Source organism: Malus domestica, chromosome 10 (genome assembly GCF_042453785.1).
Source record: "Malus domestica chromosome 10, GDT2T_hap1".
NCBI classification, from domain to species: domain Eukaryota; kingdom Viridiplantae; phylum Streptophyta; class Magnoliopsida; order Rosales; family Rosaceae; genus Malus; species Malus domestica.
Window position 1 is genome coordinate 31966385 of NC_091670.1, and position 24353 is coordinate 31990737.

The 24353-nt window shown below is 40.9% G+C and overlaps 2 protein-coding genes across 4 annotated transcripts; one reads left to right on the forward strand and one right to left on the reverse strand.

Moving 5' to 3' along the window:
* The first annotated feature begins 15292 nt into the window (after positions 1-15292).
* On the forward strand, positions 15293-16648 carry LOC103445840 ((13S,14R)-1,13-dihydroxy-N-methylcanadine 13-O-acetyltransferase AT1-like). The gene has a single exon (XM_008384895.1). It carries the CDS (start codon positions 15293-15295, stop codon positions 16646-16648), a length of 1356 nt encoding a protein of 451 aa, XP_008383117.1.
* Positions 16649-18084: 1436 nt separating this feature from the next.
* LOC103445781 (thaumatin-like protein 1) lies at positions 18085-19629 on the reverse strand. 3 transcript variants are annotated; one of them, XM_008384824.3, is made up of 3 exons: positions 19546-19629; positions 19276-19357; positions 18085-18908 (listed from the first exon to the last, which is right to left on the reverse strand). In XM_008384824.3, the coding sequence occupies exons 2-3, from the start codon at positions 19319-19321 to the stop codon at positions 18229-18231; spliced, it is 726 nt and encodes a 241-aa protein (XP_008383046.1). In that variant the 5' UTR covers positions 19322-19357; positions 19546-19629; the 3' UTR covers positions 18085-18228. The 3 variants fall into 3 exon arrangements, with proteins under 3 accessions (XP_008383046.1, XP_008383044.1, XP_008383045.1); XM_008384822.3 differs by having other exon boundaries at positions 18085-18917; XM_008384823.3 differs by lacking the exon at positions 19546-19629 and adding an exon at positions 19484-19501 and having other exon boundaries at positions 18085-18917.
* Positions 19630-24353: the final 4724 nt, after the last annotated feature.

A 24353-nucleotide genomic window follows, 5' to 3' on the forward strand; every position in this document is an offset into this window, starting at 1 on the left:
GATTTCTCAGATGTTGTAGATGGAGCAACCAACGACGGAGTTGCTGAAGATCAAGTGTCAGATTAATGAACTGTTGAGTGTAAAGTGGCTACTGCCCCTGACTATCTGTTTCTTAGTGAGTCTTCGAGTGTTCGATCTTTTAAGCTGTGTGGCCTTCTTGCACTGAAGAGCAATTATTTTATCTTCTCGTACTGGAGAGCAATTAGTTTATCCTCTCGAACTGGAGAGCAGGCCCATATGGGTGTCGCGGAATTGGTTTACTCTCTCGCATTGGAGAGCAATTAGTTTACCCTTTCGTACTAGAAAGCAGACCCCAATGGGTGTCGAGAAATTAGTTTACCATCTTGCACTGAAGAGCATGGAAGTCATTGTTGTCAGTACAGCTAAGGAAAACTGGATTGCTAAACAACTAAAATAATCCTTAGCTCGTGAGGTCTTGTTCGGCAATATACTTGAGACTTTGAACTGCTTGTGGAACCATCGTAAAGGTGTACAGGAGAAGCGCGGTGAGCTGCTCCCAGACTTTCTTCAAGTATTGCATCATCATTAGATGTTTCATCATGTGCCCTTTTAAAGCTTGGTTGGTGATCAGCTGTGAATCCGAATAGATTGCAAGCTTCTTCACTGCTAAGTCTTTCGTTAGCAAGGGCTGGTAATAAAGCCTTGTCTTATGCTCTGTCGTTGGATACTTTGAAGATTATAGTGCCATGGGCTTGGTCGGCGCAAGCCACTTGGCAAGAGCAGCACAGCTGAGAGCCGTGGTGCAAGATCAGCACAGTTAGGAGCCATGGTGACATATTAAGGGCTGCCGGGAGCCGTGGAGCAAGTAAGCACGGTTGTGAGCACAAAGTTGGGGTTTGCTTAGGCTAGGTTATACGCAGTAGGAGGAATTGGACCATTAGGTCTGTGATGCTCAGCTACTCGACTGCCCTCGATTCTTAGTAGTTGGACTGGTGTGTCCTTCTGGTACTCGTCTACCCCCGGCATGCCATTACGCTGAGCTGCTGTGTTTGTCGGAATAAAAGTAATCTTTGTATCCAAGAATCTATGTGGGATAGTCCCGACAACTCGATCTTATCAATGAAAGATAACCCCCTTATGTTGGCCATCTCTCGTCAGAGCGCCTCGTCAGTAGCTTCGTTGCGCTGGAAATCGCACAATCGTTTGGTTAAGAGCCTCTTTACTTTTTCCTGAATTTGCTTTGTTAGGGTAGTGAAGCTCTCGGCTACCTCCGGTCATGACCTACTGGTCTAGGCTACTCTTATATGTGTTAAGCTTGTCTATGTCACGGTTGCAGTGCATGTGGACGTTCCTAGCAGGCGAGCGAGTTTCTCGCAAGTTGTTGGTTGAACTTAAGCCGGATTAAGTGACTGCTTCTTTCCGTCTGTCGTGCTGCCTACTCTGATGTAAGGTGGATGATGCTCTTTGCAGAATGAACAATTCGCCTTAAAGGTTGCTCATGTTGATTATCAGAGTGTGGCACCAACCGTGAAGGTATGTTCGTTTATTGGCCTAACCGAGAATGCACGCTCATCCACACGTTAAGGCGAGAGTATATGCTATCTCGGATACCCAGTTGGGATTATACACTGCCATAATGCTCGGTTCGTGACTAGTCGAGTGGATGTTTGCTAGGACGTTGTTGGAAAGGTTCATTGTCTGCCATTGTCCTACTTCGGGACACCTCGTCTGGGGCACACTGCAATAGCTAATTCACCAAGGTCGTCTACTACACGAAGGTACTTGTCAACTCTATGACTTGTCGAGACAAGTGTTGTTTGCCATTTAGGTTGGAAAAGCTCTGATGGCATGCATCTCCTTAAGTGGTGGAAGTGTAATAGACTTCGGGCACTAGATTTGAGTTGGGATATGTTAAATTTGCAGAGAAATAGGGTGAAAATACCCCCAATTCAATTGTCGGTCCAGAAATCTTAAGTTGGGACAGTTGAATCAGTCTTGGGCCTGTTAGGATTGTTTGGAGAGCTATGTGAGTAGGCTGGGCCTCGGATTTGATCTCGAAAATGGGTCGGATCGCCAGAACAGGTCGGGCAGCTGACGTGAATTACCTCACGTGGTGCACGTAGGTGCTAGGCCTGGGCTTTACTTGGGAGCACGCTGGTCTTGGGCCCACGAGCGCTGGGCTGCTTCTACTGCCATAATTATTTGGGCTTACGCTACTGAGGTAGTGGCTCAGGCCTACTCGTATTGGGCATAGCTTGGCTACCTTGCAACGTGGACTACAGATTGAGCCGCGTGCCAAGTAGACGAAGCTTGGGCCTATGCTGCTAGGGTAGTGGCTCAGGCCAGCTGCATTAGGCTTGGCTCGGCTGCCTTGTAACATAGGCTGCAGATTGGGTCGCGCACCAAATGTACTAGGCTTGGGCCTACACTGCTGGGGTAGTGGCTCGGGTCGGCTTACGATAGGCCTGGCTCAGCTGCCTTGCAGGGTAGGCTACAGATTAGGTCGTGCGCCAAGTGGATGAGGCTTAGGCCTGTTCTGCTGAGGCAGGGGCTTAGGCTGCTTTTAACGCATGGGCTTGCTACTGCAAAATGGTGTGGGCCTGGGCTAGTGGTTGCCTCGTTGCCCCTTGCTCACCGTGGGTTTGTTGCCATGGAGCTGGCCTACTCCCCAATGCCACGGTGGTCCCTGTGGCTGCCATGGTGGTGGTGCTCTTTGGTGGCAAAGTTGCTCTTCTTACTATCTTATTGAGCCTTGTGGATCGTCGTGGTGGGGCTACGTCTGATCCTCCACCATTCAATCCGGATCTTTGAACGTATGAAGTTTTGTTCGTCATGATATCCGAATTTCCCATCATTGTATTTTTTTCTCACCTCTATTCAAAGAATTAAAAAATTGTAAGAATAAGAAAGTATGAAAAATTTACGAACAAACAAGAAACGAGAAACTTTGAATGTGAGAGTCTTCCTCGAGCGTGTGAATCAAACTCTCAATGAAAGCACCAATTTATGGATGCAAATTTTCGTCGTCTTCTCCTTTGCCGAAAATGCACTTGCAAAATAATAACATCTAAGATTAAGGCCAAAAGCCTTACACGCCCACGATGAATGGGGGGGCTTTGGCGAAGAATCTACGATGCCAAAGTTAGAATTTGAGAGAGAAAATGTTTAGGAATTTTTGGGTAGAGGATGTTATAGCATTTTAGTGCGAAAACATGGCTATTTATAGGGAAGTGACCGGCCCTATTTGGAGAATATGGGTTGGCCACATATGGTCAAATTGTGAGTGTAATTGCAAGATATTATGTAAAATAATATCTTGCGATTAACTTGGCAATTAATCCCAAATTGAATAGGAAAATTGGGAATTCCCTTTTGGGTGAGAATTTGATGATGAGTGATGAGAGGGTTTTAAATAAATATCATTTTGATCACCTTTGACTCTTCCTTGATTGAGCTGTTATTGTCTGTTGTATGCGTGTGGGAATCCCGGTGTGTCACGAAGGTAATTTTGTTCTTCTTACCCAAAAGTCCACGTATCATCTTCATAATTTTCTTGATTATTTTTGGCTCCACAATATATATATATATGTATATATATATATATAGTTTAAGAAATCCAATTTTAAATGATAATAACCAATTGCACGCATAGCAAAAAGTAATTTGAAATTGAAAGAAGGATTCATGCTTCATGGCATCGATGGTTAACTTTGAGAAAGATCAAGTTTAGTATAGACTTGGATGGCGATTGCTTAAACGCCGTTCTTGAGTGATCCTCTCCTTTAGGTTCGTGCTGACAATGCATCGATGGAAAATTTAGAGAGAAAAAAAAGCTCAACGGTTGTATTTTCACTGATGCTCTTTGGTGGCCTTATGTCTTCATTTATACTAATTATGTGAACTTTATTTGCCTCATAAGTAATACAAGTCATATAGGAATTAGATATCTCATATCGTATTGGAATTTCCTTCAAAATTTACATAATCACATTTCTAAACAATGTTAATTACAACACATTTGTTTTGTATTTGGCATTGTAGTTGATCATTATCATTTTCTGTTACAAAAATGCTTGTGAAATTGTGAACAAGTTGTAGTAAAGCTTTCAAGATATGTTAGCATATAGAGTTAAGCTTTACCCAATAAAGTTGGACAACCGAAATTTACCTTGGATTGAGTTGGGTTTATTTATGGGTTTCCAACCCGACGAAAACCCAATCTAACTCAAAGTCAAAATACAAAAGATGAGTTATGATGGGTTAACCTTCCAATCCAACTAAATTGCCTGAGTTGCACCTCTACTAATAATATAGAATATTATGAAATTGATATTTAGAATTGGGTAATGATATGGATGTAATGTTAGGGATACTAAATTTATAAACATAATTTTAGAAACTAAAGGACATGGACGTTGATGATTGGTTTATTACTTAAGTATTGATAAACGTGATCATTCTTATTGGTGGCACATCATTTAGTTTTCAAATTTTATCTCCCTAGCATTACCCATGATATGGAGACCAAGTTTCTAAGGGTAATGCTAGGGAGACTAAATTTGTAAACAAAGTTTTGGAAACTAAATGACATGTCATCAATAGGAATGAGCATTTTTATCATCGCTTAAGTGATAACACAATCATCAACTTCTATGTCCTTTAGTTTCCAAACAAATTTTCTCAAATTTAGTTTCCCTAACATTATCCAATTTCTAAATTAAATTCTGTAAACTAAATGATGTGGATGCTAATGATTGGATTATTAGTTAAGTGTTCTTTAACGTGCTTATTTTTTATTGGTAACACATCATTTGATTTGCAAATTTGATTTGAAAATTTGATCTTCCTAGCATTATCCTTTAGAATTATAATGTAGTAACATAATAATTTTTTGGTAATAGGATAATTACCAGTTGACTTGCACTTTACTCATTCAGGCCCAAAAATCATGTGGGCAGCTGGCTTTGCATAGAAAGCTCTTACCCAATGAAGCATTTTTGTTCACCACTCTTAACCATAGGGTATGCTTATCATCCCTTCCAAGGCACGCCACGTGTAATCCACGTTAACCCTAGTGCAAAATTTTGAGTCCTCTTGTATTCAAAAACAATAAATTTAAGAAAATATAAGAATAAGTAAGGGTAAATTTGAAAGTAAATGAGTGAAACGAGAATTCTCTCTCCTGCAAAAATTAAAGAGGTAAATCTGAAAGAGTAATGCTATTCATACCATGTTTTTATATTACATTTATGTACCATCTTAGGTAGCATCTGATGTGGACAACCACATCATTTGAAAAATTTGCAAAATCCAAGAAAATGAAGAAGAAAGACTCCTCGTATATCACAATCATCATTTAATTAACTAGTTTTTCTTAATTATTAGTTTATTAAATAATGAACTAAATTTAAAAATCTTATTAATTCAAATGAGGTGGCTGTCCATATCAAATGTCACCTAAGATGGTATGAAAATGTGGTACAAAAACATGGCCCGGGCTCGACTACACCGTAACACAATATTGTCCGCTTTGGACCTCGACCACGCCCTCACAGCTTTGTTTCTGGGAACTCAGACGAGAACTTTCTAGTGGGTCACCCATCATGTGATTGCTCTCGCTGTGATCTCGCTTAACTTCAAAGTTTCTACAGAACCCGAAGTCAATGAGCTCCCAAAAAGCTTCATGCTAGGTAGAGATGAGAATATATATATAAGGCTTAGAGGATTCACTCACCTGGACGATATGGGATGTTACACAACAAGCCACGGCTCTATGAATTAGGGATGGCAAACACCCCTACGGATTTGGTTCCTCGCGGATATCTAATCTTACTGGGGCAGTTATGGAGAAGTGAAAATGGATATGGGGTGGGTTTAGGATTTATTAAAAAAATCCGAGCTAGGTATGGGGCGATGATGGTATTTCCCCTACGAAAACCGACCAATTGAAGGTTTCTATGATATTACATAAAATGATAAACATTCAACAGAATGGAGGTTATTATGCTATTACAATTGTGTGAAAATTTTAGTTTTTATTCACTATTTTATTCGCTTTTTTGTTTACATGCTTATTGTAACACCCGCCCCCACTTATAAAATTATATGTGTGTAATATTCCCTAAATATTCTGAATCTATCAATTTTACCCTTTTTGGACTACCCTATCAGGATCTAAACATTGGATCCTTCCTTCTTTTCAAACTGCCACGTGGCAGCTCCCTAGCAATTTCCCTTTCTTCTCTCTCTGTCCCCCCCCGTGACTTCTCCTTTCTTTCTTCTTCTTTTTCTGTTTTCTTTTCTTTCTTCTGTCTGTCTCTCTGTCTCTCTCGGCTCTCTCTCATAGCTCTCTCATCTCTCTTCTCTGCAGCAACCCGCACGCACGCACCCGCCTCCCCGCGCGAAGAAGACCCATCTCCTTCTTCTCTCTCCCTCTGTCCCGTGTTGCGAGCCCAGAAACCGGAGAGGAACTCCGGTGAAACCCTTAAGACCTTTCGGCCCAACCCAAATTCAAAGCCCAGTGGACTTTGACCAGTTGACTGTTGACTGTTGACTTGGTCAACGGTCAACGTTGACTCGGTCAACGGTCAGAGTTGACTTTGACGTTGACTTTGACGTTGACTTTGACCGGTCAACGTTGACTTTTTGAGTTGACTTTTCGGGGTTTCGTTCAGGATCTCTCCTAGGCTATTTTCGACGTCCTGGACCCGTTTTTGAAGTCCGTTTTCTCAAATTAAATCGTTTGAATAGAGTTTGACCAAAGGTACTCATTTGTGTGAATAGGTGCAATTATTAACGGTGATTCTGTTATACCTTCTTGGTATAGCTTTGCACCGTCGGTGTACGGTGAGTGGACCCCTTCAAAATCATGTTTTAACAATAGAAATGCATACATGAAAAGCATGATTTGATACTTATGTTTTATGAAATACTTTATGAGATAGTATGCTTACTGAGGCTAGATTGAAGTATTACTATTTTTCCTATAACCCATGTTCTTATAGAATATCCGATGGATGACGATATGATATTAGAACATGTTTAGAACACCTCTTTGTAGTATAGATGATGGATGACTTTATACTACGAAGTTGTTTTTCAATATGTTTATGCTCAATGGTTTTGTACTTACCTAGTGGTCCTTTCCGCTACGGGACGTAGGGATAGATTCCGGTCCGTCCCGAGCGACGGTTTGGTGTTGGCATAGGGCCTGGAGTGTGTTTCCTCTGGCTATTTAGCACAGAGACGGGGAGCCGGCATGGGGCCTGCAGGTTATCGGACAATTCACTAGTGTTTATTACTTATACAAGTTATGAATTTGAGATATTGCACGGCATGCTAGGTTTCGGAAAATCTATTTTGATCATGATATATATGTTTTCATAAACCTGGGGGTTAGTATGTTGATAACTGTTTTATTATATTTATATCAAACTGGTCCACTCATGTTTGTTTTGCGCCCCCTTCAGGACCTACGAACGAGGATTACGATATAAGCTACGAGGCTTTTCCCTACCAGTGATCCAGTGCTATACTTCTTCTGCTTCGATATCTTTTGTAATATAGCACATCTCTATCTTAAATTCTGTTTGTACTCTGTAATAGACGTATGCTCTGACATTATGCGTTGATCCTAATGTTATTAATTAGAAGTTGATTTTTGTAGTTTTTTTTGTGGCTAGTCTTGCTGCTTGTTTTAGCTTCTTTATGAGTGTTTACTTAAAGTAATGGCTTTCGTCACCCTTTGGGTGTCGGCCAGCACGTGATCATCCCGATGTCACGAGGACATCGGGATCGGGGCGTGTCAGATTGGTATCAGAGCATGATTCATTCAGAGCATACTTAGGATTCTTTTCCACCAATTGGTAATTATAATTCTCTTTATATCCTTAATTTTCTGTTGTTCTAAATCTTTCTTGTTTCTTATCAGAATTATGGATCCCGCTGGTGGGCATGTACCTCGTCGAGCTCGTTCTGGTATAGGGGGAGGACTTGAGCAATTGGCTAATGTTTTGCGAACTGCCCTTACTGGTAGATCATCGAATCGCACCTATATTGAGATTGCTACCAGTCATGGTATTCCAGAGCTTAAGGTAGTGGGAGCCTGTCCGGAGGCTGAGGAATGGTTAGAGCAGGTGGAAGATACTCTGGAGGGTATGAGATGTCCACCAGGTGAGTGGGCGGAGACTGCTGGTTTTTTTCTTAAGGGTCCTGCAAAGATTTGGTGGAAAGGAGTGAAGCATTCTCGTCCACGAGGCACTTCGATGACTTGGGTGGCATTCCGGAAAGCTTTCAGTGCACATTTTCTGAGTCCCAGTTATCAGTTGAGGATGAGACAACAGTTTCTGGAGTTTCGTCAAGGCGATCTGAGTATCACAGAGATGGATAATACTTTTCGACGCCTGTCGAGACACCATCCGGTGACTTATGATAACCCGAGTGAGAAGATGGTTCAGTTGCTGGTTTGTTTGAACCCTGATTATCGTGAACGAGTGGCAGCCATAAGGCACAGAAGTTATGAGGAAATGATTGAGACTTGTTTGAGGATTGAACAATCTAGGTGGGAGACTCAGCACCAGGAGGAGCAGGCGCAGTATCAGGAACCACCCAGATATCAGGAACAACCTCGGAACCAGAACCAGAGAGGTCGTGGTTTTAGATCTCGGAGTGTGAGGGAATCTGGTAGCTCTTCTAACTTTGTTGGCCCTAGACACTCTCATTCCTTCAAACGTCAGGGTCAAGGTTCAGGTTCTTCCAGCGAGGGTTCGGGTAATGAATCAGGGAGGCGATCTTTCAGTCATTTCCGATCGCAGGTTACGTGCCACAGGTGTGGAGGCATGGGACATATTGCCAGATTTTGCCCTTCAGGACAGCCTGCTGAGAGTTATGCATCGGTGCCGAGTTATGGTGGAGGGAGTAATCCGAGTTCTAGCTATAGAGGTAATTACACTCAGAGCTACGGTGGAAGTGGAAGTGGAAGTCAGAATACCCAATTTTCCACTCAGGGACAGCCGCAACAGTTTGGTGCAGCTTCGAGTAGCCGCTCTCAGGGGAATCGAGCAGGCCGTAATAATCAAGGTTTCAGAGCTCGTGGTAACCGTAACAGTGGTGGAGGACGTCAGTTTCATGGACGTATCAACGCCATGACACAGCAGGAGGCTGATCAGGATCCTCAAGTCATTACCGGTATGTTACTTATTGGTGAGAATTGGGCGAGGGTTCTAATTGATCCGGGTGCTACTTTTTCTTTTGTGTCTTCATCATTTGCACCGAACTTAAATGCACCACCTACACCTCTTGGTTATGATATGCTTGTGCAAATGCCGCAAGGGGATCTGTTTTGTGCTCAGTGGGAGTATAAAAGTTGCCCAGTGGTAGTTGAAGGGGAAATGATGGAGGCTAATCTGGTCCCTTTTCATTTGGCGGAGTTCGATGTGATTTTAGGGATGGATTGGCTATCCAGGCACCGTGCATATGTCGCATGTTGGGAGAAATCTGTGACGTTCAATCGGCCTGGACGACCGTCAATCACATTTCAGGGTGAGCGACGAATCCTTCCTAGTAGTATTATTTCCGCTATTCAGGCCACTAGATTGTTGAGTAGGGGATGTTTGGGATTCTTAGCTCATGTAGTAACGAGGGATAAATCTTCGTTACGTCCTAAGGATGTGCCAGTGGTGAAGCATTACACCGATGTTTTCCCGGAGGATTTACCAGGGTTACCGCCTGCGAGGGAAATTGAATTTACCATCGATTTACTTCCAGGAACAGACCCTATCTCTTTAGCACCTTATCGCATGGCACCGGCGGAGTTGAGGGAATTGAAGGTTCAACTTCAGGAGTTGGTGGATAAAGGTTACATCCAACCCAGTATGTCTCCCTGGGGTGCTCCTGTTTTATTTGTTAAAAAGAAGGATGGATCGATGAGACTTTGCATCGACTATCGGCAGTTAAACCGGGTGACGGTGAAGAATCGTTATCCTTTGCCTCGGATCGATGATCTGTTCGACCAGCTGAAGGGTGCTCAGATTTTCTCTAAGATCGATCTTCGCTCAGGTTATCATCAGCTGTTAATTCGGGAGGGAGATGTACCGAAGACTGCTTTCCGCACTAGGTATGGACACTTTGAATTTCGTGTCATGCCTTTCGGACTGACGAATGCACCTGCAGCGTTCATGGATTTGATGAACAGAGTTTTCAGACCGTATTTGGATCGGTTTGTGATTGTGTTCATTGATGATATTCTGATCTTTTCCAAGAGTGTCAGCGAGCACAAGAAGCATTTGAGGTTGGTGTTGGAGAGGTTGAGCAGTGAGCAGTTGTATGCTAAGTTTAGCAAGTGTCAGTTCTGGCTAAACCAAATTAGCTTTCTCGGTCATGTAGTATCTGCTGAGGGGATTAGTGTGGATCCTCAGAAGGTGTCAGCAATAACTACGTGGGAGCAACCGAGGAATGTTACTGAAGTGAGGAGTTTTCTAGGTCTGGCTGGCTATTACCGAAGATTTGTTAAAGGTTTCTCAGCCATTGCCTTACCTCTGAATAAGTTGACTCGAAAGGAAGTGGAGTTTAAGTGGGATGAAGATTGTGAGCGGAGTTTTCAGGAACTGAAGCGATGTCTTACTCAAGCTCCCGTTCTTACTCTTCCAGACGATAGCGGTGAGTTTGATATCTACACGGATGCATCCCTATCAGGTTTGGGTTGTGTACTGATGCAGCATGATAAAGTCATTGCTTATGCTTCCAGACAGCTTAAAATTCATGAGAGAAACTATCCCACTCATGATTTGGAGCTCGGTGCAGTGGTTTTTGCTTTGAAGATCTGGAGACATTACTTATACGGTGAGAAGTGTCGTATCTTTACTGATCATAAGAGCCTCAAGTATATCTTTACTCAGAGAGATTTGAATTTGAGGCAGAGAAGATGGATGGAACTTATCACTGATTATAACTGCACGATCGAGTATCATCCCGGACATGCCAATGTAGTGGCAGATGCACTTAGTCGGAAATATCATGGACAGCTTGCATCTCTCCAAGCTATTCATGTTCCACTACTATTTTCTCTTCGAGAAACAGGCTTGTCGGTGAGACCGGGTGAGCAAGGAGCGTGGTTGGCAAATTTCCAAGTTAGACCTGTTTTGGTGGATATGGTCATAGAAGCTCAGGAGCTTGATCAGGAGAGTGCCAACATTAAGGTCTCGGTGGAAAAAGGAAAAGAGAAGCATTTTATCATCCGAAGTGATGGAGCCTTGATGTGGGAAAACAGATTGTATGTTCCTCATGATAACGAAGCAGTGAAAAGAGCAATTCTGGATGAAGCACATCTGTCAGCTTATGCCATGCATCCGGGAAGTACTAAATTGTATCGCACTATCCGTCCTTTCTATTATTGGTTGGGAATGAAGCGGGATGTGGCGGATTATGTGAGTAGATGCATCATTTGTCAACAGGTGAAGGCAGAGAGGCAAAGACCGGGAGGATTGATTCAGAATCTTCCGATACCAGCATGGAAATGGGAAGACGTCACCATGGATTTTGTGTATGGTCTGCCGAGGACGCGGTCGAGATTGGACGGCATATGGGTAATTGTTGATCGACTGACTAAGACTGCTCATTTCTTGCCTGTTCGACAGACCTATTCAATGGAGAAATTATCGAAGTTGTTTATCGATAATATTGTTAGACTTCATGGTGTACCTGTCTCTATTGTTTCAGACAGAGATCCCAGATTTACTTCCAGATTTTGGAAAGCTTTTAATACTGCCATGGGTACTCAGTTGCTGTTTAGTACTGCTTATCATCCACAGACTGACGGTCAGTCCGAGAGGACAATACAAACATTGGAGGACATGTTGAGAGTGTCTGTTCTTCAGTGGAAGGGTAGTTGGGATAGCTATCTGCCGTTGGTTGAGTTTGCATACAACAACAGCTACCATTCGAGTATTGGTGTGGCACCTTATGAAGCCTTGTATGGGAGAGTGTGTCGAACGCCGTTGTGTTGGGCAGAGGTCGGCGAGCGAGTATTGTTGGGACCGGAGATTGTAGACACTACCAATGAGAACATCCAGCTGATAAAGAGAAATCTCAAGGCAGCTCAAGACCGACAGAAAAGCATAGCGGACAAACATTCAAAAGATCGTGAGTACAAGGTTGGTGACTTTGTATTCTTAAAGTTATCTCCCTGGAAGGGTGTGGTTCATTTTGGTAAGCGAGGAAAGTTGAGTCCTCGATATGTTGGTCCTTATCAGATTACGGAGAGAATTGGTGCAGTTGCCTATAGATTGGAGTTGCCACCGGAGTTGTCTCAGATTCACAATGTTTTCCATATTTCTATGCTTCGGAAATATGTATCAGACCCCTCTCATGTTATTCAGCTAGAGCCGCTCAAAGTAAGTCCGGATGTTAGTTATGTTGAAGAACCAGTGGCTATTCTTGACCAGCAGAATAAAGTGTTGAGGAACAAGGTTATTCCGTTGGTGAAAGTGCTGTGGAGGAACCACGCTACTGAAGAAGCGACGTGGGAAACAGAAGACCTGATGAGGAGTCAGTATCCGTATTTATTTGCTTGAAATTGTAATTTCGGGGACGAAATTTTTATAAGGGGGGTAGATTGTAACACCCGCCCCCACTTATAAAATTATATGTGTGTAATATTCCCTAAATATTCTGAATCTATCAATTTTACCCTTTTTGGACTACCCTATCAGGATCTAAACATTGGATCCTTCCTTCTTTTCAAACTGCCACGTGGCAGCTCCCTAGCAATTTCCCTTTCTTCTCTCTCTGTCCCCCCCCCCCGTGACTTCTCCTTTCTTTCTTCTTCTTTTTCTGTTTTCTTTTCTTTCTTCTGTCTGTCTCTCTGTCTCTCTCGGCTCTCTCTCATAGCTCCCTCATCTCTCTTCTCTGCAGCAACCCGCACGCACGCACCCGCCTCCCCGCGCGAAGAAGACCCATCTCCTTCTTCTCTCTCTCTCTGTCCCGTGTTGCGAGCCCAGAAACCGGAGAGGAACTCCGGTGAAACCCTTAAGACCTTTCGGCCCAACCCAAATTCAAAGCCCAGTGGACTTTGACCTCTGACCAGTTGACTGTTGACTGTTGACTTGGTCAACGGTCAACGGTCAGAGTTGACTTTGACGTTGACTTTGACCGGTCAACGTTGACTTTTTGAGTTGACTTTTCGGGGTTTCGTTCAGGACCTCTCCTAGGCTATTTTCGACGTCCTGGACCCGTTTTTGAAGTCCGTTTTCTCAAATTAAATCGTTTGAATAGAGTTTGACCAAAGGTACTCATTTGTGTGAATAGGTGCAATTATTAACGGTGATTCTGTTATACCTTCTTGGTATAGCTTTGCACCGTCGGTGTACGGTGAGTGGACCCCTTCAAAATCATGTTTTAACAATAGAAATGCATACATGAAAAGCATGATTTGATACTTATGTTTTATGAAATACTTTATGAGATAGTATGCTTACTGAGGCTAGATTGAAGTATTACTATTTTTCCTATAACCCATGTTCTTATAGAATATCCGATGGATGACGATATGATATTAGAACATGTTTAGAACACCTCTTTGTAGTATAGATGATGGATGACTTTATACTACGAAGTTGTTTTTCAATATGTTTATGCTCAATGGTTTTGTACTTACCTAGTGGTCCTTTCCGCTACGGGACGTAGGGATAGATTCCGGTCCGTCCCGAGCGACGGTTTGGTGTTGGCATAGGGCCTGGAGTGTGTTTCCTCTGGCTATTTAGCACAGAGACGGGGAGCCGGCATGGGGCCTGCAGGTTATCGGACAATTCACTAGTGTTTATTACTTATACAAGTTATGAATTTGAGATATTGCACGGCATGCTAGGTTTCGGAAAATCTATTTTGATCATGATATATATGTTTTCATAAACCTGGGGGTTAGTATGTTGATAACTGTTTTATTATATTTATATCAAACTGGTCCACTCATGTTTGTTTTGCGCCCCCTTCAGGACCTACGAACGAGAATTACGATATAAGCTACGAGGCTTTTCCCTACCAGTGATCCAGTGCTATACTTCTTCTGCTTCGATATCTTTTGTAATATAGCACATCTCTATCTTAAATTCTGTTTGTACTCTGTAATAGACGTATGCTCTGACATTATGCGTTGATCCTAATGTTATTAATTAGAAGTTGATTTTTGTAGTTTTTTTTGTGGCTAGTCTTGCTGCCTGTTTTAGCTTCTTTATGAGTGTTTACTTAAAGTAATGGCTTTCGTCACCCTTTGGGTGTCGGCCAGCACGTGATCATCCCGATGTCACGAGGACATCGGGATCGGGGCGTGTCACTTATACTATTTGATTAAATTATGTTAGATATTAATATCATATGGAGTAGAAAAAACTTTAATTAAATATCTTTTTACATGCGGTTATGGGAAGAAAATCACTTTGGAAGCGGGGATGGACCTCCGCCCAACCGGTTGCAATCCTGCTATGAATCTACGATCAAAAGTCAAATTAATATGGCAACAGAAATCATGGCTGAAAAAAATGAGATGCAAACAATTACACCATCTTTCCAAACACTTAAAACGAATAGGGTTTAGACCAAACAAACATTTACATTGAAATCGAAAGTCTTTAGTATAACAACTATAGCTAGCTAGTTATACCAGCTCTACTTCTTTTGGTAGACTGAAGGGTCAAACGCCAAAGCTATTTAAAAAAAAATTTAGATTTCACCGTAAATTAATTAACAAAATAGAGAGTACCCTAATTACTTATAAGTATATCCAAGTCCTTCTTTCTCTAATGTCGCATTCATATTATCAACATGTTTCCTCATGTGTGGCAAATATCAACACATCCGGTCATGTGTGGTAAATGTTTAAGCCTAACACATGGAACACCAATTGGGGTGACGTGTGGTTCACATGTGAGACAACTTGCTCTGATACCGTAAAGAAAATTGAAGTTTCACCAAAAAATCAATTGGCAATATAGGAAGTAGCCCAACTACTTGTAAACACATGCAAAGTCCTTTTTTCCCAATGTGGCATTTATATTCTCAACATTGCTACAAACATGGTCCAACTCACACATTTAGCTAGTTAATCCATCATTTAATTCCATGGATGTCAAAGTCAGTAAGCTGGCCTAAAATGGCCAACGTTCGGCCACAGCCGCTTAGGCTGCCAAAATCAATACGTAGTTAGGGCTTTGCCTAGAAGCAGTAAGTATTCGATTCAATTGATGTAGAACCTTTATTATAAGGAAGGCAAGCTCCTATGCTTTCATTCAAAGATTTAGTTACATCCTACTCTACAAGGTATCATCATCAGCAGAGCAAAATGGCCACAGAATCCGTCGAGGTTGAAACCGTTGAGAAGCAAACAGTTAAACCATCCTCCCAAACTCCTCATGTCCTTAGAAATTTTAAGCTCTCTCTTTTGGATCAGTTTTCTCCTGTAGCTTACATCCCATTCCTTCTCTTCTATCCCAATGTTGTTAGTACTACTACCAGTAACGTCAGTACTCATAGTGTCAAGGCCATCAATGAAAGATATCAGCATCTAATAAAATCATTATCTGAAATTCTCACTCACTACTACCCTTTAGCAGGAAGAATCAAAGGTAATGTCGTGATCGTATGTAATGATGATGGAGCTGAATTCGTGAAAGCCCATGTCAAGTGTTCCTTATCGGAGATTTTGGAACACCCAGATGCTGAAATGTTAAGACGATTACTTCCAATTGAGCCTGAGTCCACAGAAGCAGTCACGGGCAAGTTGCTTGCTGTGCAAGTCAATTTGTTTGAGTGTGGAGGAATGGCTATTGGATTGACCATTTCACATAAGATTGCTGATGCCTCAACTGTATGCACGTTCATCAATTCTTGGGCAGCAACAGCCCATAAATCCAACAAGGTAATGCTTCCCCAGTTTGGTGTTGCATCTCTTTTTCCACCCCTTGATTTCTCCGACTCGGAGCCACCATCCATGATATATGTTAAAGAAAAGTGCACAACTAGAAGGTATGTGTTTGATGACTCAAAGATTTCCGTTCTCCAATCTAAAGTATCCAGTTCACTTGTGCCCAAACCAACAAGGGTGGAAGCAATTTCAGCACTCATTTGGAAATGCGCGATTGAAGCATCGCCAAAGTCATCATCCAACACGTTGGGGTCTAGTCCAGTAAGGCCATCTATATTTCATCAAGCTGTGAACTTACGCAAAAGGGTTACACCGCCCTTGCCAGATAACTTGGCTGGGAATCTTCTTGTTTTATCTACATCAAAGGCCGAAGAAAGTACTACCAGTGTGTTTGATTTAAAAGACTTGGTTGCGAAAATCCGGGCCGGGATTGAAGAAATGAAAGAATGTGCTACAAAATTAGTTGATCCTAATGAGGCAATGCAAGTGTTGACCGAGTACCGCACAAACCTGATGAAAGATCAGGAGATTGAAACTTATAGCTGCACAAGTTGGTGTAGGTTTCCTTTCTATGGAGCGGATTTCGGATGGGGAATGCCATCATGGGTGAGTTTTGCTGGTTGTTCAGTTAAGAATTTATTTGGTTTCATGGACAAAAGAGACTGCAATGGGATTGAAACATGGTTGACCCTAAGCGAAGAAAGCATGGCATTATTTGAAAGCAAACCGAAGCTGCTAGCATATGCTTCTCTGAATACAAGGGTCACTTGCTGAGTTTGGCAAACAATCCTCTCGATGGTTTTTAATTTTGTGTTTTAAGTAAAACGGTGGATACATCACTAGCTTCCGGTGATATCCAACTTATTTTCTAGCCCCATAAGAAATTGATGGAATAAAGTAAAATGTTAGAAGTGTAGAAATAACTGTCATGGATTTTCAATTCTTTAACATGAACATTGTCTTTCTCATTCAGTGAATAAATTTTTAGGATAAATATCCATATTTATAGAAGATAATGGAACTATCATTAGTACTTGCTTAACGGTACTTGAATAAAGATTCCTCGTAAACTACTAGATTCCAATAAGTTTTCTCATCGATTGTACCTTTGCTATGTAGGCACCAAGATCTACCGATTCGAGATAGTGAGTTGGGAAAGCCTATTTACTATTCCATTTAATATACCTTTGCTATTTAATACACGCTACATCATGATTTTGAATCAGAAAAGAGATGTCAAGAAATGGTAGATCCATTCACTCTATCAATAACCGAGCCGTATCTGGTTTATCATAAGGGATTTGCCTTTTTCTATTGGATTGGATCAAAAACAATTCTTGAATGAGGTATTCAACTCCAAGGATGAATCGAAAAAGAAATCTTTATTGGTTCTACTACTATTTTTTATCAAGAGAATGAATCTTTTTATCAAATGATCAGAAAAAAAAAAAAAAAAGGTCCAGATCTCCTGCGGGAATGATTTGGAAGATCCAAAATAAATAAAAAAGTGGAATTTTCTAGAATTAGATAAGGATTCCAATGGAAGTCCTTCCGTTTCATCTATAATTGTGAATTGAATATTGAATAAATTTAAATCACAAAAAAAGAACAAAGAATGGTTCAAAAAAGGAAATAAAATGTAAAAAAAGAACAAAAGTCGTACAGATTCACAAAAACTCCGTGGGTAAGAACTCAAAAAGAGATATTGAAGTCGTTCTGCAAACTCAATAATATTATTAATTATTATTTCAATATTAAAATATTTCAATTCGGGATTCTAGTTAGTTTAACTGGATGAATCTTAGCGATGGAATAAATATCCATATTTATAGAAGATAATGGAACTATTAAAGGTAGCACATAAAGTACAAAATACAGTGAAAATTAAGGAAGAACGAGGAAATACAAGGCAAAGAAATAAACAAGGTATGATGGATGGGAATGAACTTGATGAGTGGCACTGGCAATGGAGAGACCACGAACCGTGCTTTTAGTCTTGTGTGGTCAACCTGGCCCGACTTTGATAGATGGCCCACTTGACCCAGATCGTAAGATGAATTATGATCTAAAAGTAATTAAGAGGTTTTATAAGCGATATTTTGCATTAATTTTATTTAAAATAAATAAGTAAATTCAAATTTGGATGTAGAAAAAACACTATGCTTTTGGCTCAGCCCAAACGTTAGTGGCAAGACGTAAAAAAAGATGTATGATGTAAATGAACTTGATCCATATTAAATAAAAATTTATACCATTACTACACATTGATCATGCTAATTTCATATTGTCCACTTATTCTATATATGGATTCATGACAAAATATTGATAAATCCCAATAGATGTAAAAACCATAATCAAGGGCAGAAGGTAATTTCATAGTTAGGGCCACCAAAGCATGTGAAAGTACTAGATTTGTCATCATAAGCATAACTATAAGCCTGGGGACACTGCTTCTTGAAGACCTTTGAAAAGTCAGTAGGAGGGCATGTATCAGGGGTTCCATAAGCGCCAGTGCAACAATATTGGGGCTGATTTAAAGCCAAACATGCACTTTTGCAGCCAATCACACTCCCATCCGATACTTTGTCGGACAACTCGGCAGGACAAACAGTGTTTATATTGGCCGCGCAGCTTGTGGATTTGCAGTCACCGGAGCCGCCTCTGGGGGCTAACTTAATGGGCAAGTTGAAGCCGTCAACAAGGCTAACATCGTAGAAATCTTGTCCTCCGTTGGTTGCTAGGGTTAACTCCACTAGGGATGCTGGTGGACTTGCACCGGCACCATTGCAGGGTATTTGGCCAGAGCCACAATCTCCTGTTGAGCATTTGAACTTTCCGGAGGAGTCTGTCGAGCAGTGAGAGCGGCCCCAGAAGCGGCCGGACCACGGAGCTTGGACAGTCAGTGATGTTGAAGCACCGGAGGCTAACTCAAATCCAGTGGAAAGTGATTGTGGGCCGCCGCCTCCGGTTAGGGTTCCTGGCCAAACTGTGTTGGGACATTTGTTTGTGAATGTGAACTTGGCCGAGTAAACCCCTGCATGCTCTGACACACAAAGTACAAGATCATCACTAAAATGCCACACTCATCAAATTATTATTTTTTGTTCACCAAATAATTAATCATCATACTTTTTTCATCAAATAAGACTTCTATTTTAATAAATTAAAGACATATTGTCATATCATGTGATGAACAAAATTTGGTAAGCGTGATTCATGACATATTATTTAAGATCAATGTTTTGTTGCATTCATATTGCAATAGTGATGGAAACCATGCATCGGACGTCTTGTTAGATATCCAGAAAATCAAATAGAGAAACAAAAACAGATATTGGAAGAACAAAGTTCGTGATATTATAATGGATAAAATGACGATATATATTTCGTGAAATTCTTGCCTGAGAGGAAGACTAATACAAGGCTGATTAACGCTTCAAATTTCATGTTGAGCGCTCCGATTGCTTTTTGAGATTTTTCCGTCTGATAAATAATAATTTAGTTATGAAGACGTACATGGTGTGTATATATATAAGTGAAAACTGCAAAAACCAACATAATTTTCAAATGATCATATATGGTAGGTTGACTTAATTTTCAAATGATTACATGAAACTGCTTTCATAGATTGCTGAATCTAAACGTTTCTTTTCTTTGTAAGTGATCCTTACCTATATAAAAGTGCGGTATGGAAAAAGTATCATACCGGAGAACAAACTTTTAGAAATAGTGATCTGAAAAATAGCACTTCTCGCACATGTCCATTAAAAAACATTTACTTCTTTCCTATTTAGTTTTCTTTGAACAACCCATGGGCATTTCCATGCCTCATCCATCCATCAAAAAAGGAAAGAACGCGTTTTCCTTTCATGACTCTGCTAATATTTCAAACCTATCTACAAACATATAATATGTACCTATATATTCTTCCAATTTTTTCAAACAATCTTGAAATATCCTGGATATGCTTTGACATTTCCACGAAAATATCCAAAAATTCAGGGAATGATATGGAAAGAGAGGGTGAAGTCTAAACTTCACCCCATATCCACCATATTTCCATAAATCAATTAATTTCCTCGATATTTTTGATATTTTCAAGAAATATCCGGTGTTTGCAGACAATTTACAAAAAGTTTGTAGGAAATATCCATGAGCCTATGCATTCTTTATTTTTTAATTTCTTTTTTTTATGGTATTAGTTTACTTCAATAAAACTTGTGCTGCTTTCATAATGGAAATTTCAATTAAGTTATGTACAATTTATTCTTTCTAGTAAAATGCTTTATTTGATTACTTGTCATTATCAAGAAGTTTTTCTTCTCACATATCACATACTTATTGTTTACACAATATATAATCATTAATTCTTAATTTATACGTGTGTTGTGGCTTCATATGACAATATTCCCTAAAAAATAATTTTAAATTTTCATGTTTTTTAGCAAATTTCCATTTTCATTGAAGGCAATCAATATCGATATACAATATGTCAATCGATATTTTCACAAATTTGCCTATCAATATTTCCACCGATACCAATATTTTAAACACTGAGTGTGATAACGTTAATGAGTTAAATAATTAGTTGTTAGGTGAGAGATGAATCGAAGGAATCGAACCCACACCATGGTGCATAAGCATGGTTGCTTTCTGATACTGCAATAAAACATCATCTAAGTGGTGCATAGTTAAATAATCAATATTTGTTTTTAATACAACGATATATTTACATTAAATAATATGAGGTCTGATTAAGCCACACAATGAGCGTTATAAATTTGTATATATAAAATCTCACATCGACTAACGGAGAGGGGGTGATGTGCCTTATATGTACATGCTCATCTCCCTATAGCGTGAGGCCTTTTGGGAATTCACTGGCTTCGGATTCCATCGGAACTCCGAAGTTAAGCGAGTTCGACCGAGAGCAATCTCAGGATGGGTGCCCCACTGGGAAGTTCTTGTCTGAGTTCCCAGAAACAAATATGTGAAGGAATAGTAAGCCCAAAGCAGACAATTTCGTGGTACGGCGGAGTCGAGACTGGGATGTGACAGAATGGTATAAAAGTCACTCTGCTATTCGGTGCGGATGTACTGGCGAGGATGTCGGGTTCCCTTTAAGTGGGGTGGATTGTAAGATCCCACATCGACCAACGGAGAGGGGGTGATGTGCCTTATATGTACATGATCCCCTCCCTATATCACGAGGCCTTTTGGGAACTCACTGGCTTCGGATTCCATCGAAACTCTGAAGTTAAGCGAGTTCGGCAAGAGCAATCCTAGGATGGGTGACCCACTGGGAAGTTCTCGTATGAGTTCCCAAAAACAAATCCGTGAGGGAATGGTAAGCCCAAAGTGGACAATATCGTGCTAGGCAGAGTTGAGACTAGGATGTGACAGTATAGCCATCGACGACAATCGAAACTCAAAATTGAGGAGGAATACCACTTTTCCGTAATAATTAGAGAAAAATAATCGATATTGTTAGTCACAAATTTTATCATCAAATGAATCCTATAAGATATAACTTTCTCATCCTAACCACAACAACATTCCTTCAAAATAGTAACTGTGACATATAAAAAGGCACATTTTCTTTAGCCAACATGAGTAACTTTTTGTACAAGAGCATCTTCAACAGGCTAGCTAAATGAGGAATTTTTCTATTTTACCTAGCCACAAGAGAAGAATGGAAGTCCAACAGGCTAGCTATCAAGCTAGCTATTATGACTTGATGAACAATTCCTAGCTATTGTGGCGGAGAGAGAAATTAAAGGTCTGTTTGGTACTCTACTTGAATCTAACTTTTTAAACTCAAAAACAATTTTCAAGTTTTAATCCTTAAAAACTTGTTTTGTATGACTATTTTCAAAAACTGAACTCACGACTAACTAAAAAATATAGTCTATTATCTAAAAACATAAAAAGTGAGTTTTTACATTTTTTAAACTTAAACTCACTTTTTTCTTTTCTCTCCCTCCTCCCATCTCACTCCAATTCTATCTATCTATATTTTCAAAAAATGTTCTTAAGAAATGTGTTTGTACCATACTTAGGGCCTCCGTATTTAGATCTCGTATAAATACTCGGGGGACTTAAATGTAATTATGTAATAAAGGAAGGGGCAAATATGTAATAAGTGATGAGCCCTTATTCTATAAAAGGACTCATCACCCTCACAATTAGGGGAGGCCAATTCCTAGGCCATGGAAGGGTTCTCTCACCCTCAAAAGCTCTCTCCGTCTCTCTCTCTCACCTCTCAAATAAATACATAATCAGTGTGGACGTAGCCCAAACCTTGGGGTGAATCACAATACATCTTGTATTATTTACATTTCTTGCAGATTCACGGTCAGATTTACGTTGTTCCAAGACCTCCGGTTTTGTGCATCAACATTTGACGCCGTCTGTGGGAAACGATACGAAAAGTTATGTCGGTTTTCTTTCATTTTTTCACCCCCACCGTGAATCTGCCAAAACCAAGAGACGCTCAGCTTTTTCTCTCTCAAGTCAATCTCAATTAAACAAAACCATTTTCAAGTCCGACACCACACTGTGAAGAAAGTCAGTGGGGAAGAATGAGAAACTAGAGAGAGAGAAAAAACAGAAGCTCCCAAAACTCTCCAAAACCTCCTAACTCTATCTGACCATAACTGACCCACAAAGGCTTCTCCCACGCACCCATGCAGAAGAGGGCGGCGAGAGAGAGAGAATTTTAACTTCTTTCCCTTCTCTTTCTGGTTCAGTAGAAACGAAAGCTCTACCCACATCAATGGCGAAGGAGAATAAGCTGCCCGTCAGAGTCGTTTGGAACTACGCCGCGGAGCTGAAGCTATTACTCACGGCTTTGTTAATCCTCTGCACATTAGCTACTCTTCTCCAATTCATCCCTTCCCGCTTCACTTTCTCCACCTCCGACCTTCGCTTGTGCATCTCCAGAGTCATCCCTCCGGCCTAAGTCCAGGCCCTCGCCCAAACATCGGTCCAGTCAGATATAGCCAACGTAACCGCCGTAGCTACAACACTACTCTCTTCGCCAGCACCGCCATCTTCCCCACCGCTGCCTACAGCTTCATCACTATGGGAGCTTACAGAGGCAGCATGAACACTTTCGCCATTGTGGGTCTAGCCTCGAAGCCTCTCTACGTTCTCTCCAAGCCCAAATACAAGTGCCAGTAGATTTGTGGAATTGGGAATTAGGGATTTGAATTTATAATGCAGTGCTCTCCAGCTCCTACTCTCCTTCCATTTCTGCTCTGCGTTTTGAGCGCAGAGGCACTGGTCCACAAGTACGCCATTGAGAGAGTCACCACCAAAGGCAACGCCTTCTTCATCCATGGCGGCAGCGAGGGAATTTACTCTTCTGCCACAGCGAGGGAATTTACTCTTCTGCCCCTGCTCTCTGATTTCCCTCTCGTCTCAGCGGCGATGGATCTCCAGTAAGGCTCCGCCGTCCAGTTCTCAATCTCGCGGTCTCCGGGAAGCGATCAAGAGGGCCCATGATCAGCCCTAGTACCTCAACAAATTGCAGGGAAGCTAGTGCAGATCAAAGATACTCTGTATGTTGCAGACAACTTGCTGGATGAGATCAATGACCCATCCCCTGCATCTTCATTTTCTGAGAAAGCAAAAAAAAAATAAAGGAAAAGAGGAAAGAAGAAAAGCAAAAGATAAGTGTCATATTATCATGATTCCTTATGCTTGGAGATGGAGAGACAGAGAGATGTGCAGCAGAAAAGAGAAAAGAAGAAAAGAAAAAGCAAAGCAGAAGAAAAACGAGAAAAAACAGAAAGGGAGGCATATGGGGACACAGCAAAAGCAAGGAATAAACACCCCACCAGAAAAATGTGATTTACTTTTCTTATTTTTGAATGATGTAATTTATTTTTCGTATCTTTCGGAGATATCTGTATAAACCCCATCATAGGTAAAAATAAAAAAATAAAAAAATAAAAAAAAACGGCAAATCCCAAAATAAATGGGCTGGCATATTGTGGAGAGCGAAGGCCCATAAGCCCAAAATAGCACCAACCAGGTGATCAAAAGTACGCCCAGTACTCCAAAATTATTCGGCAACCTGCCGCTATTACCACCAACTAGGTGATCAAAAGTACGCCCAGTACTTCAAATTATACATGAGCATTACTCATGTCAATCATACACAAACATTCATGAGCATCACTCATGTCAAATCATACATAAACATTCATGACTATCATTCATGTCAACATTCATGAGCATCACTCATGTCAACATTCATGAGCATCACTCATGTCAACATTCATGAGCACCACTCATGTCAACATCCATCAGCATCACTCATGCCAATCAACATAAACATTCATGAGCATTACTCATGTCAATCAACTTCAAACGCTTCATTTACAGAGCTACAGCTTCAAAAGCTTCATTTACAAAAGCTCTAGCTTCAAAAGCTTCATTTACAGAGTTCTAGCTTCAAAAACTTTATTTACAA

What these genes read in the sequence shown, in the direction of transcription:
- LOC103445840 (XM_008384895.1), top strand. Translation starts at nt 15,293, where the DNA reads ATGGCCACAGAATCCGTCGAGGTTGAAACCGTTGAGAAGCAAACAGTT.
- LOC103445781 (XM_008384822.3), bottom strand. Translation starts at nt 19,321, where the DNA reads ATGAAATTTGAAGCGTTAATCAGCCTTGTATTAGTCTTCCTCTCAG. An exon ending in TGTATTAGTCTTCCTCTCAG is followed by an intron (nt 18,918 to 19,275) that starts GCAAGAATTTCA and finishes TTTGTGTGTCAG; the next exon opens with AGCATGCAGGGGTTTACTCG.